Source organism: Populus trichocarpa, chromosome 3 (genome assembly GCF_000002775.5).
Source record: "Populus trichocarpa isolate Nisqually-1 chromosome 3, P.trichocarpa_v4.1, whole genome shotgun sequence".
NCBI classification, from domain to species: domain Eukaryota; kingdom Viridiplantae; phylum Streptophyta; class Magnoliopsida; order Malpighiales; family Salicaceae; genus Populus; species Populus trichocarpa.
In genome coordinates, this window is record NC_037287.2 from 4,367,142 (window position 1) to 4,387,857 (window position 20,716).

Sequence of the window (20,716 nt, forward strand, 5' to 3'; positions counted from 1 at the left end):
GTTGGCTGACATTTCAAGCATATCCATTTAGAGGACATGATAAAAAAACCATAATAAAAAAATTAGGGTAGTTTTCTTGAAATAATGGAACTCTTAACCATCATTTAATGAACAAATAGGTGTTTTTATTTTGGATAATGCTCCACAAAATGCTAAATACATATCACATTAAATTTAAAAGGAAATGTTTCGTGTCTTTACTAGAAATGTTTAGTTTTCAATTCGTCATGAGATTGGTGATGCATAATTTTGTTTGATTGTTTATGAAGCTTGAGATGAGTCTAAAAAGAGCAAATAACCTTTATTAATAGGTTTGTTAATAAAAATAGATTTATATGAGAAGGTTTTTTTTTTGATATAGTGCATGTTAAAGATACAACTGTTTTAATTCTTAAGGAAGATATTTCCTCTATTTTATCTCATTATAATCTTAATATTTAAAATATTAAAGGTCAAGGGTATGACAATACTAGTAATATGCATGGAGAGTGGAATGACTTGCAAGCTTTATTAATTAAAGATTGCCCTTATGCATATTACATATATTGCTTAGCCCATCAATTGCAATTGACTCTAATTGTTGCAACTAGAGAAATATTTGATGTTCACACTTTCTTTTAGAATTTGATTTTTATTATCAACATTGTTAGTGCTTTTTGCTGAATTGCAATTGACTCTAATAATGATGAATTTTGAGCTTTTCAAACAATTCAAATTGAACATTTAATTGTTATTGGTGAGATTAAAACAAGTAAATGATTTAGTCAAATAAGTGATTTGCAGGTACTCGAAGATAGTAGATGGAGTTCGCATTTCAAATGGATTTACTTATTCTCAACATGGTGATGCAGTTTTTGCAGTTAAATTGCTAATGTCATTTGAGTTTTTAATATGAGGGGTGATCTCACTGTAAAAAAAATTCAGTAACAATTGAGTATCACTACCAAATTGACTCTAATAATTAATAGATTGATTCGACTTATTTTAACTCTTCATGTTTCAATAACAATTACTAAACAAGCATTTTTAACAACGATGTTGTTAAAACAAGACTTCACAATTAGATGATGGATGATTTTCTTGTATATTATTTGATTGTTTAAATAGAAAAAAAACATTACTGAAAGATTCTAAATAGATATGATAATCAATGATTTCTATTTTATAAAAGAACAACGAGCACAATTAAAATGAAGAGGTAAGAAACTGTCATTATTATTTTATTATTATTGTACTTTATTTTGAAAAAATTACCAAACAAAAATAATGTTTTGTTTTAGCTAATATTTCTTATAAACTTTGTATGTTTACATTTTATAGGTATGAAGACTAATAAAATTAAAGTGATGGATCCATTGTGAAAATAAAATTAATTTCATACTTTTGATTCAATTTGATATTTCTCTTAGCCTCTTAAACCATACAAAGATCGTTCTATGTTTGTAGTAAGTTCTTACATTATAAATTTTGTCTCATTCTATGTTTTTCTTTGCATAAAACTAAATCATGCAGTCAGTTTTGTATTTAATTCATGTATGATAGATTAGAAAAAAAAATTTATGTCTTGTTATAATAGTTTCTCCCCCTAAAAAATTATCCCAATTTTGTTTTCGACTCAATGAGTAATGGATAGGTATTGAATTTTTCCAAACCCAACTCGAAACCCATCTAAACTTAACCTGAAATATATATTTATATTATATAGATATATTTGTTGAACATTTAGATTTTTTTAATACAACATGATATATACATATCTCTACATTGACATAAAACACATACATGTATAATATTTATAATTTAATATACACACTTTGAATAAATATATTAACTATTTTGTTTTTTTATTAAATAATAAATAATAGTAGAATATAATAGATACTCAAAACTCAAAAGATAATTTATAAATATATAATATTTTTATTTAAAAGAAAATGAATAAAGTATAAATATTAAAAAATCCGACCGTGAAAACTGGTGGAATCCGTATCTCTATCCAACACTAATAATGACCGACCCCTCTAATAATTATTGAAGATGACAAAAGATTGTAGATATCTGATAGATAGCTTTACTTTTGGGTGTCCTGTTCCGAAAACAGGAATCAATTCATACAGATCAAACACAATACAATGCCATCTCTGTGCTGTTAGAAGCTTTCTCCAATGGCTGCACAATGATTTGATCAACCAAGCCAATCTAATTGACACCATCTATTTTTGAAAACAATTAAGAGGATGGGAATTTTGAGAGTCAAGCAGCAGGATGGATGGATATGGATGATTCGCTTCCCATTTACACGCACATAATGGTTGCTAGGTGAACTTAATGCTTGCAATCTGCTTATTTTTGTGTTTTTTAAGCATACTCATGGAGAGAAAAATTATATTGCAGATAATTTGGCCAAATAAAAAGTTCTTGAAAAGCTAATTTAGTTGCATGGTTTTATTACAGAGTTTTTAATGTTTGAGAGATGTTGCCATGCAAGTAGTGTTTTGATGGCTAGGTGACCAACCACCCTCCTCCGTCGTAGTCGCCGTCCTCGTCCTCCAAAAAAAGAAAAGAAAATAACATCACTCACACATAGATGTGCACATGAGATTTCATGACAGATACATTCGATATGTACATATGACCAACCACCCCCGCCCTCCTCCTCCTCCTCCTCCAAAAAAAAAAAAAAAAAAAAAGAAGAAAAAGAGGTCTTGATTGAGGGTTGCAGTTGTGAGAATTAATGGCATCCATTTTCTTTTGCTTTCCATCAGTCGTGCACGACAGGTGTTTGTTACAATGACTTCAAAGTCATCTCTCACTTTACTTTCTTTCTTTCTTATTTATTGCAAATTAAATAGTTCAATCACATACATGTTTTTTTTATACAGCTCCTCCCAAGAAAATAATAATAATAATAATAATAGTTTCTATTTTATATTTAACAATAACAAAGAGCGTTCATCTCTCTCTCTCTCTAAAGTTATAAGAGGAAGCAGCCCTCCCCTAGCAAGGCTGGACCTGGTGAAATCTAATCGCTCACACATACATTTATGTTTTAGGCTACACAGCTCTATTATTATTATTAACAGTATAACCTCTTTTATTATTATTATTATTATTATTATTATTATTTGCAGCTTCAACCTCTCCTGCACAGCATTTTTTGAACATACTATGAAACATATTTACTTCTTAATACAATTAAATTTGTTTGAAAATATATTAAATTTTTTTAATTTTTTTTAATATTTAATATCAACAAATTAAAATCATAAAATAATAAAAAAATATTAATTAAATTATTTTTCAAGCTAAAATCACTTTTGAAAAACACCTAAAATGAAAAAACCTAAGGCTATAATGTGTTTGAATAGTTTGCTTATTTCAAAATATTGTTCCATACCACCACCACCACCACCACCACCAATAATAATAATAATAATAATAATAATAATATAAGGTTTTGTTCCTCATCGAAATAAAACCTAAGGCTATAATGTTTATTATCATATATAATTGATAAACCTACTCCAATAATTAACTCTGATACAATGCTCTTCATGGTTTTAAAACCCGACTTGATCTAATAGATAAACTCGAGACTCGGCTGATCTGGAGCTGAAACTGGGCCGTTTTTAAAAAAATTAATAGAAGTTAAAAACTTGATTGGCCCAACAGGTTACCCGATAACTCAATTATCCTAGTAAGAATTGGTTAAAAATTCAGTTCCAATCCATTGACTATTTAAAAAAATAAAATAAAACAGTATTATTTTAATTTTTTTAAAAATTAAAGATTACCTAATAATCTCGACAAAACTCATTATCCAGACCGGATTTAAAAACTCTTATTATTCCCTGTACACACCGCACTATTTACTTCGAAGCAAACTCCACCAATCCATCCATGAGTCCAATAATGCATGATCTGTCGTCAACAAGTGCTAGAATACAAACAGGTCACCATAAATGTCAGAGATACTCGTCAATCGTCATCACATGCTGGAAAAAAAAATATGTTAAGCGAGATTAAATTTCCTCGCACAGAATTTCAAGAGTATATCTTTTATATCAATAAAATATATTCAGTGGAATTTAATAGTTTTTTTTTATACCGAACTTCAGACTTAAACTTGATAAACTGAAAAAAAATAATAAACCTCCTCTTGATATGCTTTTTTTACTAGGTGGAACTTTACTCCGCATGGTTCGGAGGTGTTTTGCGCGCGTACACACACATGCACTGGTGTGTGTGTATTTGTGAGAAGTGGAATGGAAACAGCACATTTCTTGTCATTTTATAATTATTAAATCAAACGACTTATTTTGCCGGGACGGGAGCACGGTCGGACATGATCTGTAACAGCTAATACTTTCAAACTACACGGAGAGAGTAGGCCCGTTGTATCATAAACGTGCACACCCATATCAAGCATTTTGGGGCAACATTATCAAATTATTTTTATTTTTATTTTTATTTTTGGAACTCATGAACAGATCAATCATGATCACATGAAAGTGGTGGACAGAACAAGAAGTGGGTCCCACGTATCCTGCAAGATTATTATATAACTCTCTTTCCCTCGGCCAGGCTCCATAGGCTTCAATTTTTTCCTTTCTTTTTGTAATGGTGGGGCATACAAAAGGAATTGACCGCAGTTTGTTTCTGCGGTTCAAAAATAAGAAAATAATTGAAATATTGTAGTTGTCCATTATGTGATAAATTAACCTCTCTAAATTAAGCACCCTTGTATATAATTAACACAAGTACCTCAACAATAATTATTTTAGTATATTTTTAAATAAAAAATACTTTCTCCTTGATGAATAAGAAACACGCAAGATATTCGTTACTTACTTGGACGGAAGTAATAGCAATTTTTTTTTTAAAAAAGAAATAGTCAATAATACGCAATTCATATAAAAGTGTTTATTTTAAATGTAAACATCGGATGCCCTGTACGGCGCTTTTGCTGTGCGTTTTGTGGTGACATGTGATGGTGTGCCAGAACTCACATCCTGCCTTTATTTTTGTCGCATAGTTTATAAAGGCTTATCATGCTTCCTGATAAGCCTTTATAAACTAAAATAAAGGCTTATCATGCTTCCTGTCGTACACGTAATGATACGAAGGGAGCATTATCATGCTTCCTGTGATTAAAGTTTTTTTTTTTTTTTTTTTGGGATTGTTTAGTATTATAATAACAGTTTTTTTTAAAAAATAAAAACAAAATTGAAACACTTAAAAACAAAATAAAAATAATATTAATTAAATTATTTTTCAAGCTAAAATCACTTTTGAGAAACACCTAAAAATAAAAACAAAATTGAAAAAACCTAAGACTATAATGTGTTTGAATAGTTTGCTTATTTCAAAATATTGTCCCATAACAACAACAACAACAACAACAATAGTAGTAGTAGTAGAAGGTTTTGTTCTTGATCGAAATAAAACCTAAGACTATAATGTTTATTATCATATATAATTGATAAACCTACTCCAATAATTAACTCTGATACAATGCTATTTATGATTTTAAAACCCGACTCGATCTAGTGGATAAATGTGAGAGATACTCGTCATAACATGCTAGAAAAAAAGTAGGGTTAATAGACATGAGATTATAATAAAATTATAGAAATAAATGCATACGGAATCATGAATACAAAGATGATAAAAGTAGAGAGGTGAACAATTCTTCAACACCCTAACCTTCTCTATGAATGATTTCTTCGTTGAGGTACTCGATTTTATATATTATTTTTTATTGTTTATTTATTTATTTCATGTAGAATTGATAGCTCTAACCTCCCTTTTCTTTTGCAATCTATATTTATAATTCCCACATGGATTTAGAATCATATTTAAAGTTTATTTGGGAGTATGGTTATTTTTTAAAATTAATGTTTTTTATATCAAAATACATTAAAAATATATTTTTTTATTTTTTAAAAATTATTTTAGAAATCAGCGCATCAAAACGATCTAAAAAATAATAAAAATAACTAATTGATTATCTTGATGATCGAGATCCACTTTCAACTTTAAATTCATCCATATATATAACTCCACCATAATTATTAATTTTTTGGTTTAGTATATTAATTATTAATAGTTTCCTAGAATTGTGCTTTATTTTTATTTCATAAGAGATTTGCGAGCTATTTTGCACGAGTCCTGGATTAACTAAACAATTTAGAAAGGTTAATTAAGTTGAAATATTCATCAATCATGCATTAGAGATATTGATTGAATTGAAAAGCCATCAATCATACAGCAACATGAAAACAATTTTTTTTTAAATTTGTAGAAGAATAAGGTTTTATTTACGGGAATAAAAAAAAATTAGTAGTTTGATTGAAATTTTTATAACCATCTTGATGACGTAGATTTCTTTCCTTAATTATGTATAGGCATATAGGCATTCATTTAATTAGTGTAGAACTAGATCATTCAACTATCTTATACCGGATCAAATTTTTTTAAATATAAAACAAATGTTTAAGCATTTATAATATGCTTTTTCTTAGCAAATTAATGTAAATCTAGATTATTGAGCCATGATATATCGCGGATTAAATCATGTAAAGTTGTTTTAATATGATCCAATCACCTCGACAGGTCAAAAAACAACCATGATGACTGGTAAAAACATGGTTCAAATTAATAAAATTTCAAGACAATATTTTTTTTTATATAAATATTGAAACAATGACATATTGAACCAATCTAGGTTTGATAAATTTTTTTTTTAATATTATTTATGTGATAACAAAAATAGACGCTTATAGTAAAGCAACCATATAAAACTAAAAACATTATTATGATGGGTTGTACAAAAAGAATGCTTGTTAATATCAAAAAATATTTATATAATCTTATTTGGAAAAAAAAGTAAAAAATGAATGGTATTGGATAAAATAATATCTAAATACATTTTTAATTATCTTAAAAATTTAATAAAATAATGTACCTAAAATATTTTTGATTAATTGGTTTTTAAAGAATTCCATCTAAATTTTAGAAAAAAAAAATAAAAAAATAGACTAGGCACGAGTGTCTAGGCCTTTTTTTTTTCTTTTTGAAATTGGATTATCGATGCGTCGTTTGCCCAATTTGTTTTAAAGACTAAGCCCACATGCTTGGATTTTTTTAATTTCTTTTTCAAATTAGACAGATAATATGTTGTTTGTCTATTTTTTGGGTAAAAAAAGCAGTCAATGCGTCGTCTTTTTGTCCATATTCTGACTACTAAAGAGGTGGCAGAAAAATCATAGTGGTGTTCTTTTGATCTTAAAATCTTTTTTAAATCTATTTTCACTTAAAAATATCTACTAAAAAAACCCTTAAAAATGGTCAAAAAACATAAAATTAAACTGAAAAAGAATTTTTTCCTAACATCGATATACTTTTCTAGCAAGAGAAAGACTTAAAAAATATATCAATGAAACTTTCCTCGTCAAGTGAAAGTCGTTGACACCAGAATCAACTTTTTTTGTTGTAGAAATGTTATCAATAAACAACTTTTTTTCCTTAGTTATTTTCCAGCAACTCTCTCTCTTCTTTATAATTTAGAGATTGAAAAGTCAACAAAATAAAGTTTGAGACTAGAATGTTAATTGTTCAAATTAAAAGTATCGAAAATGAAAATGTAGAAATTCTTTTAAAAGAGTTGACTTAAACAGTAATTGTCAAATTTAGTCTCAATTATTTTTTCACACCTAACAAAATTGATTATTTTGAAAAGAGGATTCCAAACGTAAAAAGTCACCAAAATATTGGTGGAAAATCGATGTTGTAATTACTAATATTAATACGTGTCTAAAAGGTCGCATGCTTGATTTTGTTTTTTTCCAAAGAAAAAATGAAAAAGCATCTTTGATAGAATTTCCCAATTATAAGTAATTTAATTGGTTATATATTTATTCATGAAATTAAACTGTCACAAGTTAAAAATAAAGCGGCGCAAATACGAGTTTGGAAAAAGGTGAAAACGACCGTACGCATGGGAAAAGCTGGATAATTAGTGTTGGAGAATATGGTTTTGGTTGATTTTTAAAATATGTTTTTATGTTTAAATATATTAAAATAATATATTTTTTTTATTTTTAAAAATTAATTTTGAGATCAGCGCATCAAAACGATTCAAAAAATACAAAAATTAATTAGAAAAAACAAATATTTAAATTTTGATAGAACACGGTTTGCACCGCGTTACCAAACACATTAAAAAAAAATCATCAAATCAGCGTACGCGTCAACTATTATTAAATTTCTTTTAATTTAATGATTTCAAGAGGCAAGGTATATATATTCAGAAAAATATGTAATAAATTTATCAGAATAATTAATATCCCTATATACTCCAACTCCGACGGTGGCATTAATGAGCTCACAGTTGTTGTTTCAGCCTTGCAATATTATATTTCAGCCTTGCAATATTATATCAACGATGTCTATCCTCTTCCGTTATGCCTTGAATTGCCTCCCATCTTTTATATATATATATATATATATATTCTAGATTTCTCATCTAAATTCCACTCAAAATGATCCACTTTCATTTCACTAGTTTTATTCATGTATAATATATATTTTTATATTTTTTAATTTTATTCTTTAACACTTAATTTATTAGAAATTAAACTTTATAATTTATTGTGATTTGCTTTTTTTGCGGTTATCTCTGTTTTATGATTCATGTCACGAGTTTGATGAATTAATTCAGTTAACTCGAGTTTTTTACCGTGTCCTTTTTTACATAGAATTTTCTCAAGTTCATTATTCAACAATGATTTATTGAGAATTGAGTTTCATAATTTGTTTTGATTTGTTTTATTTGAGGTTATCATGATCTCATGACTCGGGTTGTAGTTTTGAAAGGTTAATCTAGTTCAATCCAATATGTTGTTGTTTCAATAATTAAAAAAAATATTGCCTTAATTTTTGAGTTAAACTAGATTTTTACCAGTTGTCTAGGTTGTCTTTAGACCTATCAAATCGATCAGGTCACATCAAATTAACTTTTATATGATTTAAATTTTTTATTTCTGCAAGAAAAACATTAGCTAAGCCTGGATTCTTCTTTTAAAATTAAAAAAATTAATCTAACCAGCAGAATAACACGGGTCAACGATCTAGTTGTTACTAAATATAAATGTTTAAATTTTAAAATTATATTTAGATATTTAATATCGCGTGAAATCTGAATTATATAATCTCAAGTTAATTTATTTTTTGATTTGAATTGGAATTATATATGTTTAATTAATATTTTCAATTATATATATATATATATATATATATATATATATATATATATATAGTATAATTCTAAAATAACACTTGAAAATACTCCAAAAATAAAATATATCATTCTAATTAAAAAAATAAAATACCAACAGAAACAAAATTTACATCCTTATATATGCTATACAACTCTAAACGCACATAAGAAGTTCTGTTCAATTATTTATTTATTTTGAATCTAAATCTTAGCATATTATTAAGAGAAGTTAATAAATATATGAAGATATATTTTTAAAATTAATTGAAAAAAAAGTTAATATCAATTGACGTCTACATGAAAATATCCCTCACTGTCTAAAAATAATCTTGACAACTCACTGACTCACTCACTAAATGGATATTGATTAAAATGGTCAAATAATGAATTATAGATGCCATTTCTTGGTGAATGTACTTATTTATTTATACATGTTTGTGTCTTTATGGTGTAAAATGTGAGTGTATATATATATATATATAAAGGTTGTAAACACACAGAACAAGGCCAACCAGAGGCAGCCACATACAGGACTGAAACAAGAGCTTCTAGTTCTGCTGCTGCTGCTGCTGCTGCTGAGGCTTTTGTCTGCCTTCAATGGCTTCTGTTTGCGCACTACTGAACCAGCTCTTTCTCTTCCTCCTTCTATGGCTTTATACTCTCTCTTCTTCTCAAGGTTCGTTTTGCTTCCAGCTCTAGCCGCTAATATTACCTACCTCCATGATCACTATATATTTGCATGCATCTTTAGTTTAGTTTAAATTTACTGTCCCTTGACCTCTTTACTTCTTTTAATTTTCTTAATTTCCATCTCGATCTCTCCCCTCGGATCAAATACATGTTTCTGCTTCTGTTTCTGCTTGCATATATATAAATTCTACTTTATTTTTGTTGGTCAAGAAGAGATCATCAGTCTTCTCTAGTTAATATTAACATACATATGAAAACGAGCTCCATTGTTCTCAGTGTCTTTGCACCATGCATCTTGGCTTTAGAGAAAGGTTTCAATATTTTGTTTTCTTTAAACTTAGCAGACATCGCGTGGATGGATGCATAATTGAGTCCCAGTATTTTTTTTTCCTCATACACAAGTAGTCAGAATATAAATCTTGTGAGTTTAAGAAACAGAGAATCTAAATGATTTTTATCTTTGTTTCAAAACATGCGCAAAACAATGGTGATTCATTGCATAAATGTCTTCTTCTTCCTTCTTCTTCTTCTTCTTCCTCGCTTCATTTTTTACAGCATAATTAGACGGGTTGATGGGGTAGTTGGCTGTGATTAGTGAGTATATTTATTTTGTCATAAATGTTACCCTGTAATATATAGCTGTGGGAAGATTGGTACTATATATGGGCTATCTATGCATCTATATAATAACACAGAAATTATTGAAAGGCCTTTTTCCAAAACAAATTATTTAGTTGACCCGTTAACGTCACTAGAGAAATAGGGTTGTAAATTTCTTTTATTGACATCAAAATTATGTTGCAATGCAGCTGTGCACCACCAGTACAACTCTGAATTTAGATACCCATTTATCAAGAAAGCAAGCTCATTCTCATCATCCTTGTCATCAAGTGGCCGGGGAGATCATACATATGACTATATAGTTGTGGGAGGTGGCACAGCTGGGTGTCCTTTAGCCGCCACACTCTCTCAGAAATTCAATGTTTTATTGCTTGAAAGAGGTGGAATGCCTTTTGGCAATGCAAATATCTCCTTATTACAGAACTTCCATATTACCCTTACTGATACTTCATCAACTTCTGCTTCCCAATACTTCATTTCTACTGATGGAGTCCTCAATTCTAGGGCTAGAGTTTTGGGTGGTGGTACTTGCATCAATGCTGGGTTCTACACTAGAGCAAGCACAAGGTATGGTTTGGAGTTGCTAGCTTGCCTTTAATTTTTTCCTCACAATATATACGACTACTTTTTTTTTTTTTTTTCAACGAATATTCATTCAATGCACCTGCCTAGATCCCACATGAAGTTAGTTGTAGTTTTGAGGTAGGGAGTGATGAGTTAAAGAATTTAGTAAAATAAAAAGAGATTTTGAAGAGAAAGAAAGACAACAGTTATAATTAACGTTGTCATATCTTTAGGAAGAATTAGTGTGGTCATTATTAAGAAATATCAACTTGCAAATAATTAATGTGTTGGAATTTTCTTTCTTCTTGAAAAAGAAGGGTTTTCTAAGATCTGAGTAGCTGACAAAGCCATCAAGTAATCCTGTCCAGAAATAAAATCAGAACATAAATCCATCTGGATAATGACTTTGTTAAGGATCGATGATGTAAGATGTTTTTCTGCTTGGATCATGTGGATGCCACAAAATCAAGCTTAGTCACTATATATATGACAAGACAAAGTGTGCTGTGAGATTAACATAGGTGTCAAGGTCCCACGACTGAACTCTGATCTGGGGTCATAAACAAAGTCACCCGTTTTGAAGGTCACCATTGCACGCTGGGAAGTCATTTGTTAGGGTTTAGAGAAGTAATGGTACTCATGACATTGCCATGGTTCGCACCGCACATTATATTTATTTGTGGTCTTATTTCAGTTGTCTTCGTGGTCCTTTTCTATGCTTTAATTAATGGGAACAATTGGGTGGAGAGTTTCCTAGAAATCAACTGTGATATTTATTTCGAGCCATCAAGAAAATTGATCCAATTGAATGCACCGAATTAAGAAGACTGTTTACAGCTCGCTTTTGATACCATGCACGAGTCCACCACAAACTCTTTCTGTCTCTCGTAATTATGCCACCTAATTCAGCTTCTGAGGCCCTTAAGGTGTCTTGGTGTTAACTTAGAATATATTTCTCTCTCTTATTAAGCACTGCAAATGAAAGAGGTCAAGGAAAGTGAAGGATTAACTATAATCAAGCATTTATCATTGTTTTTGGCATGCAGACCCCCCTTCGTTTTACAGTTCATAATCATTGATTGGATAGTAAGAGTTTAGCATTCGTAGTTCAAGGAGCAAGGGAGTTACATGAATAATTTTACTTGAAATCCACAACTTCTTGTGTTGAGAGCTGAGACCACTTACTAAATTCATTGTAACGAAACCCTTGGAAATGTTGAAGAAATTGTTTCTTGCAGGTTTATAAACAAAGTTGGTTGGGATTTGAAGTTGGTGAACAAGTCATACTCCTGGGTTGAGAAGCAGATTGTTCACAGGCCTAAGGTTGCACCGTGGCAGGTTGTTGTAAGGGACAGTCTTTTGGATCTTGGAGTTGCACCTTTCAATGGATTCACTTATGATCACATTTATGGAACCAAGTTTGGTGGTACCATTTTTGACCGATTCGGTCGTCGGCACACGGCTGCCGAACTACTTGCTTCTGCTGATCCTCATAAGCTCACTGTGTTGGTGCACGCCACAGTCCAAAAGGTTTTATTTGACACATCAGGTATGTTAAACTACTAAAGTACTTCGCAATATTGTTAATGTAAGAGTTTGCGGATAGTTATAACTTGGGAGATCATAATGTTCGACCCAGGAAAGCGACCAAAAGCAGCTGGAGTCCTATTCAGAGATGAAAATGGAAACCAGCATCAAGCATTTCTATCAAACAGCCTGAGTGAAGTAATATTGTCATGTGGAGCCATTGGCACCCCTCAGATGCTATTGCTCAGTGGTGTTGGCCCAAAAGCTGAACTTAAGGAGATGAAAATTTCAGTGGTCCTCAACAATAAGTTTGTTGGGCAAGGCATGGCTGATAACCCCTTGAACTCAGTTTTCGTTCCTTCTAAAAAACCAGTAAAGCAGTCCCTCATTCAAACTGTAGGGATTACCAAGATGGGTGTGTACATTGAAGCTAGCAGTGGATTTGGGCAGTCCAAGGACAGCATACAATGTCACCATGGAATAGTATCTGCAGAGGTAAGAAACATTTCAATTTAAAGGAACTATATTGGCACGTGAACATATCCTTTACGACACAATACAACTCCTTTAAACAATGATTTTGATTAAGTGATAGTGAAGTAAGAATATAAAATTCATTTTTTCTCATAACCAGATAGGGCAACTATCAACCATACCTCCAAAGCAAAGAACACCTGAGGCCATCCAAGCATACATTAGACGAAAGAAGGACATACCACATGAGGCATTCAGAGGAGGCTTTATCCTTGAAAAGATTTCCAACCCCATTTCCACTGGCAAGCTCAAATTGATCAACACAAATGTTGAAGATAACCCTTCTGTCACCTTCAACTACTTTAAACATCCACATGATTTACAACGTTGTGTTGATGGTATTCGCATGGCTACAAAGATGGTGCAATCAGAACACTTTACAAATTTTACGCAATGTGACAAGCAGACCACAGACAAGATTCTTAACATGAGTGTCAGTGCTAATGTTAACCTTATACCTAAGCATACCAATGACACCAAGTCCCTAGAGCAGTTCTGCAAAGACACCGTACTCTCAATTTGGCACTATCATGGTGGGTGTCATGTTGGCAAGGTTGTGGACCGTGAGCACAAAGTTCTTGCTGTGCACAGGCTTCGCATTGTAGATGGATCAGTATTTGATGAATCTCCTGGGACTAATCCTCAAGCCACCATCCTGATGATGGGCAGGTAGGAATATCTTAAAAACCCTGCTTAAAATGAGATACTGCTTCTAAGTAGTCCTCTTTCCTTCTCAAGAACACATCAGGTTAATTAAATAACTGCTTTTATATTATAAAAAATGGTTTCTTAATTGTGATATGCAGGTATATGGGACTGAAAATCTTGAGAGACAGACTAGGAAAAGCAGCTGGTGTTTAGGGGCTGATCAGCCAGGAGCATGAGAGGAGCAATATTAGTTTGAGTAGTGCAAAATGTAATGCAGCTATATATATATATATATTTATTCTTAGTAAGCAGTTTGTCATGTGTAGACATGGCTTGCTTTATGAAAATCTTAACATTTCCATTATATTTGTGTCCTTGATATATTGTAGTGACTCTGACTGTGCGCCTTTTGGTTGTGAACATCTTAAATCTAATCTTTCAGGTTTTTTTTGGCTGAAAAGAAAAATGGAATGGAATCAAAACCTCCCTTCAGCTTCTCACATTAACATCAGTTTCTGTTTATATTCGAAGTTAGTGTAATAATCTCCTCATTTCCTTTGGTATGGCCTGTCAATGCAACAATCTGGGCAAGAAGACATTCAGTACTGTCAATACAATGGTTGGCCATCGTGTGGATGCATGAAGAGTTACGCGGAAAGAAATTATGAACATGGAAAAGAGAGTTCTGCTTGGCAATCTCGAAAACATGTAGAAGGCAGCATGATCACTTGTTTATTTGAATCAGATCAATGATCGATACCTCATTAATGCAGTTGAAACACTTCAAAGTAGGTCTCAACGAATTACGCAGTGCCTTCTGCAAAATGAGAGGCTAGCATTCATGGGCTTCAGACTATGACAGGTTCCACTAAAATGCCAGCATAAAAAACAATTAACACAGCTCACCAGTGTTCCCAGGACGGCAAAGATTTCCACCAAACAAATTAGCTGCATGTTGGTGTGGCAAGAATCTCAAAATAACTAGCAATTAGAGGAGCATGAAACTATCATATGATGACAGCTACTCTTCCATGTTGTTAGTTAATTTGAATAGTTCAAATACAAATCTAAGTGTATCTATGAGTTGTACAGGATAGGATTTTATCTTCTATTATCTCTATAACAAACGTGTACGTGTATTATATAACACTTGAAAGTAAATGGAACAGTGTGCTTGAGCTTTTCCTCCTTCTCTATGAAACTTCTATCATGGTATCAGAGCTCCCTTTTATTCATTGAATAATTTTTCAGGTTATTTCCTTCTCTGTTTACAATGGCTACTCAAACCAATTCAACAAACAATCCAAATCTGTCCAATTCAACCACGCCAACAAATTCAACCATTCTCCACAGTAATGATTTTCAACTCATCACCATAAACACTTCTGCTCAAGCCCCACTTAAACTCACCTCCAACAACTATATCTCTTGGAAACTTCAGTTCCAAACTCTTTTTATTGGATACGATCTTCTTGGCTATATTGACGGATCTAAACCCTGTCCACCTGCTACTATATTGACAGACCAATCAAACATACCAAATCCTGCCTACCACATATGGATTCGTCAGGATCATCTTATTCTCAATGCCCTCATTGGGTCACTTTCACCTACACTTATTCCATTTGTTGCACGATCCACAACATCACAGGAAGCATGGACCATTTTAGCCAACACCTATGCCAAACCATCACGAGGACGTATTAAACAAGTCAAGGCTCTGTTAAAAAATTCCACTAAAGGTAATTTAAATGTTACTGACTTTCTTCAATCAGTTAAAGCTCGTGCAGATGAGCTTGCAATACTTGGTGCACTAGTAGATGAGGAAGATCTTACTGAAAAGATTCTTGATGAGCTAGAAGAAGATTATAAAGAATTGGACCTTGCTATTCAAGCTCGTGATAACTCTATCTCATTTGATGAGCTTCATGAGAAACTGTTAACATTTGAAGCCTCTCTATAAGGGAAAACAAAGAAATCCAGTCACTTTCCAGTGACTGTGAATCCAACACATAGAATCAGCACAAACTGGCGACATCAAAACACCATTCCTAACTGGCGTTCCACTTCTCATGGCCAAACAGGTTGGCACCCGTCACTCCCTTCCCATCCACGTCCCCGTGATAATCGTCCATCATCACGTCCATACTTGGGCTATTGTCAGATATGCAGCACTCAAGGACACAGAGCCAAGAGATGTCCATCATTCCAAGTGATTCCTATTCCATCATCCAACAAGGCCCCTGCACCACATTCCAGTACTTCATCAACCCCTTGGCAGCCTCGGGCTCACTTTGCTGCTAATGTTGCCTCCCCCAATTCCACTTGGTTGCTTGACAGTGGTGCCTCTCATCATGTCACAGCAGACCTCAATAATTTATCTCTTCATGCTCCTTACACTGGATATGATGATGTCATGATTGGAGATGGAACGAGACTTTCCATCACTCACACTGGTTCAACTTCTCTTCTCACTAATAACTCTGCATTTCAACTAAAAGATGTCCTATGTGTGCCTGATATCAAAACAAACTTAATCTCCATTTATCAGTTTTGTGTCACCAATAATGTCTCTGTTGAGTTCTTACCAACGTGTTTTCAGGTGAAGGATCTTCACACGGGGGCACCTCTTGTGCAGGGCATCACTAAGGATGGTGTGTATGAGTGGTCGGCTATCAAGTCCTCCTCCTCCCCTCCAATTATCGCCTTCTCAAGTACAAAAACCACTTCCTCCAATTAGCATAATAGATTAGGCCATCTTGCCCTTCCTATATTAAAGCATGTTCTTTCTGAATTTCAATTAAACGTATCATCTCCTCTGTCAAAAGAATTAGTATGTAATGCATGCTACTGCAATAAGAGTCATAAACTTCCCTTCTCAACCTCCTCCTTACAATCCTCACATCCTCTTGAAATTATATTTTCTGATGTATGGACTTCTCCCATTCACTCACATGATGGATTCAAATATTACATCATTTTTGTCGATCATTTTACAAAATATATCTGGTTCTATCCATTACAAAAGAAATATGATGTTAAGGATGTTTTTATACGTTTTAAAGCCATTGTGGAAAATCATTTCAAAACAAAGATTATCACACTGTATTCAGATAATGGGGGAGAATACGTGGGTCTTCGAAATCTTCTAGCAATAAATGGCATCTCTCATCTCACCACCCCTCCACATACACCTGAACACAATGGCTATTCTGAAAGAAGACATCGTCATATAGTTGAGACGGGACTCACACTACTTTCTCATGCCTCTCTCCTATTAATCTTTTGGTCTCAAGCATTTGCAACAACAGTATATTTAATTAACAGATTGCCAACCAAATCTCTTGGTCTTTCCTCACCGTATCAATCAATTTTTGGTACTGCTCCCCACTACTCCAAACTAAAGATTTTCGGGTGTCTCTGTTATCCTTGGCTTCGACCATATTCCTCTCATAAACTTGATCCTCGCTCTAAACCATGCATTTTTCTTGGATATTCATCATCGCAACATGCTTACTTATGTTTTGACCCCACCTCCACAAAAATATTCATATCTCGTCATGTCAAATTTGTCGAAACTGTCTTCCCTCACAAGTCACTTCATCATCAGTTACCACGTCCTGACTCCACCAATATTGATTCCTGGATCCCTCCAATTCTTCATGTTTCAGTTCCTCATCCTACTTTGCCAGTGCAACATACCCCATCTACTGAGTGCCCACAAGAGCTTCCACCGTGTGCTGCTTCCTCATCATCCTCCACCTCACCTGCTTTACAACCACTCCCTCCGCCTCTACCAACCCCACAACTAAACAACCCAACATCTGTTAACCAAACTTTCCAACCTACTATACCCCATCGCATGACTACCCGCTCTCAAAACAACATCCACAAACCACAGAGAAAGCTTAACCTTCACACCCACTTTACCTCCAACTCTGTCACAGAACCTACAACTCTGACCCAAGCTCTCAAAAATCCTCATTGGTGTAAGGCCATGTCCGAAGAGTATGATGCCTTGGTCAGCAATGGGACATGGAAACTTGTTCCACCCGCTTCTGCCTCTAACATTGTTCGTTGTAAATGGATTTTTCATATTAAATGACATTCTGATGGCTCCATTGACAGGTTTAAAGCTCGACTCGTGGCCAAAGGCTTCCATCAAAGACCTGGTGTTGACTACCATGAAACATTCAGTCCAGTCGTTAAACCTGCCACTGTGAAACTTGTCCTTAGCATTGCTGTCAGTCGTGGGTGGTCTCTTCGCCAACTCGATGTCAATAATGCTTTTTTACAAGGTCATTTATCGGAAGATGTTTATATGTCCCAGCCTCCGGGTTTCATTGATTCTGATCATCCAACATTTATTTGCAAGCTTCGTAAAGCCATCTATGGCCTTAAGCAGGCACCAAGGGCGTGGTACCATGAGCTGCGCCAATTCCTCATGGCTGTAGGGTTTCAGAATTCACATGCAGATAATTCACTCTTTGTCCTCAACACACCACCAATCTTTACCTTTTAGTTTACGTGGATGATATCATTCTCACCGGAAATCAACCTGCTCTTGTTGATCAGTTCATAACTCGGCTTGCTCAACAATTTTCTCTCAAAGATCTCGGGTCTCTCATATATTTTCTTGGCATTGAAGTGGTTCCTCATAGACATGGAATTCTACTATCTCAGCGTCGGTATATTCAGGATCTTCTTGCTCGCACCAATATGACAGGTGCTAAACCTGTTTCCACCCCACTGCCTACCAATCCTCCTGTTAGTTTATACTCCGGACCCACTCTCTCTGATCCTACAGAATACCGCACAATCATTGGAAGTCTGCAATACTTGTCCATGACACGTCCCGACATCACTTACGCCATCAACAAGTTATCACAATATATGCATCAACCATCAACTGAGCACTAGGCTCTTGTCAAGTGCATCTTGCGCTATTTATGTGGTACATTAGATGAAGGGATTATCATTCATTGTAATTCGTCAATCTCTCTTCATGCCTTCTCTGATGCAGACTGGGCTGGCGACAAAGATGACTACTCCTCAACCAGTGCATATATCGTGTACTTAGGTCGCAATCCTATCTCTTAGAACTCAAAGAAATAAAAGATCGTTGCACGTTCGTCAACAGAAGCTGAGTATCGATCTGTTGCAGCTACCGCTGCTGAAATAAAATGGTTGTGTTTACTCTTGACAGATCTTGGAATTAATTTACATCAGGCTCCTACAATCTATTGCGACAATATTAGAGCTACTCAGTTGTGTTCTAATCCAGTGTTCCACTCAAGAATGAAACATGTTGCCATAGACTTTCATTTTATTCGGGATCAGGTCCAGACAGGTTCTCTACGTGTGGCTCATGTTTCTTCCAATGATCAACTTGCTGATGCACTTACAAAATCGCTGCCCCGCTCCAAGTTTCAAACTCTCAAAACCAAGATTGGCCTCTCTTGTCGTGGCCTATCTTGAGGGGGCATATCAGATGATGACAACTACTCTCCCATATTGTTAGTTAATTTGAATAGTTCAAATACAAATCTAAGTGTATCTATGAGTTGTACAGGATATGATCTTATCTTCTGTTATCTCTATAACAGACGTGTACGTGTATTATATAACACTTGAAAGTAAATGGAACAGTGTGCTTGAGCTTTTCCTCCTTCTCTGTGAAACTTCTATCAGAAACAACCACAATCAACAATTACAATCTCAAAATTGTTGTCAAACTCAAAGACAAAGCTCACTTTCTTACTTTGTCCTATATTCTAAGACCATGGTAGTGGATCAGGATTTATGGAGAGTTACGTTAAAAGATTAGTAACCCAACCAGGAAATGCAATTATTTATTTATTAATTAATGTGGTCTTCGAGCCGGTTGTGTTTACCTCGACTAATTTTATAAATCCTAAAGTTAATAATTATATAAATTTTAGTGACTCTAAAAGGACATAAACTCCTAACCATTAGAAAAATAAACTCAAAAACTAATTAATTTAACTTATTAAAAAAATGCAATTTTGTATCTCTATCCAAAACAGTTGGAGCTACTTCTTTAATTTCCACCGCAATGAACTCATACGGATATTGTTTTTATTGAGTAATATTGATTTTAGATATTTTTTAAAATTTGTTTTTGATATTATTATATTAAAATAATTAAAATAATAATAATAAAAAATTTAAGTAGCTTATACCGAAACCACACCTGCAAGCTGGACCCCCTCTGGCAGACCATTTTAGTTTTTAGATACAATAAAGCTAGTGACATTGATGCGTGCTCCTTGGGTAATTTGTTCCTCGCAGGTAGTTGAAGCTCTTCCAAGAATAAGTTCATTTTTCATGATTAATTAAAACAAAGTGAAAGGATACATAACTTTCTTAAGGTTTAGACATTTACTAGTTAATTTGCACCCGGATCAATAATAATTTATTTTTAAAATATAAAAAAATATTTTACATTTTAAGAGATATTTTTAAAAGAAATTTAGGTCTGACCCTCAAGTTAGATCCAAGTGTCTACACTTGAGTCTGACGGTCATACTAGACCAAAAAAACTTGTGTCTAGCGGTCAAGCCAGACACAAGTATCTATACTTGGGTTTAGCTGCCATGCAACATCCAAGCAAGAGCCTCGGGTCTGGCGACCAAGCCAGACCCAAGACACTTGGGTCATAAGGCTTCAATCGAAGTAGGAGTAGCACAACTTGGTTGCAACATCAAGTTATGTTATTTCCTTGAATTTGTTAATTATGATAGTTTATAAATTATTTTTATTAATTATAGATTTATAAGAAAAAAACATGAATACTATAACATGTTTGTTATTGTATTTCAAAAATATTTT

General features: G+C 33.2%; 1 protein-coding gene across 2 annotated transcripts; it reads left to right on the plus strand.

The window, feature by feature from the left end:
• Positions 1–9,767: 9,767 nt before the first annotated feature.
• LOC18096754 (protein HOTHEAD) lies at positions 9,768–15,069 on the plus strand. Of its 2 annotated transcripts, XR_008058827.1 has the most exons (7): positions 9,768–9,956; positions 10,780–11,158; positions 12,394–12,704; positions 12,795–13,177; positions 13,317–13,885; positions 14,023–14,132; positions 14,307–15,069. XR_008058827.1 is itself a non-coding variant. In XM_024596988.2 (6 exons), the coding sequence occupies exons 1-6, from the start codon at positions 9,878–9,880 to the stop codon at positions 14,075–14,077; spliced, it is 1,776 nt and encodes a 591-aa protein (XP_024452756.2). In that variant the 5' UTR covers positions 9,768–9,877; the 3' UTR covers positions 14,078–14,284. The 2 variants fall into 2 exon arrangements, 1 of the variants encoding a protein (XP_024452756.2); XM_024596988.2 differs by lacking the exon at positions 14,307–15,069 and having other exon boundaries at positions 14,023–14,284.
• Positions 15,070–20,716: the final 5,647 nt, after the last annotated feature.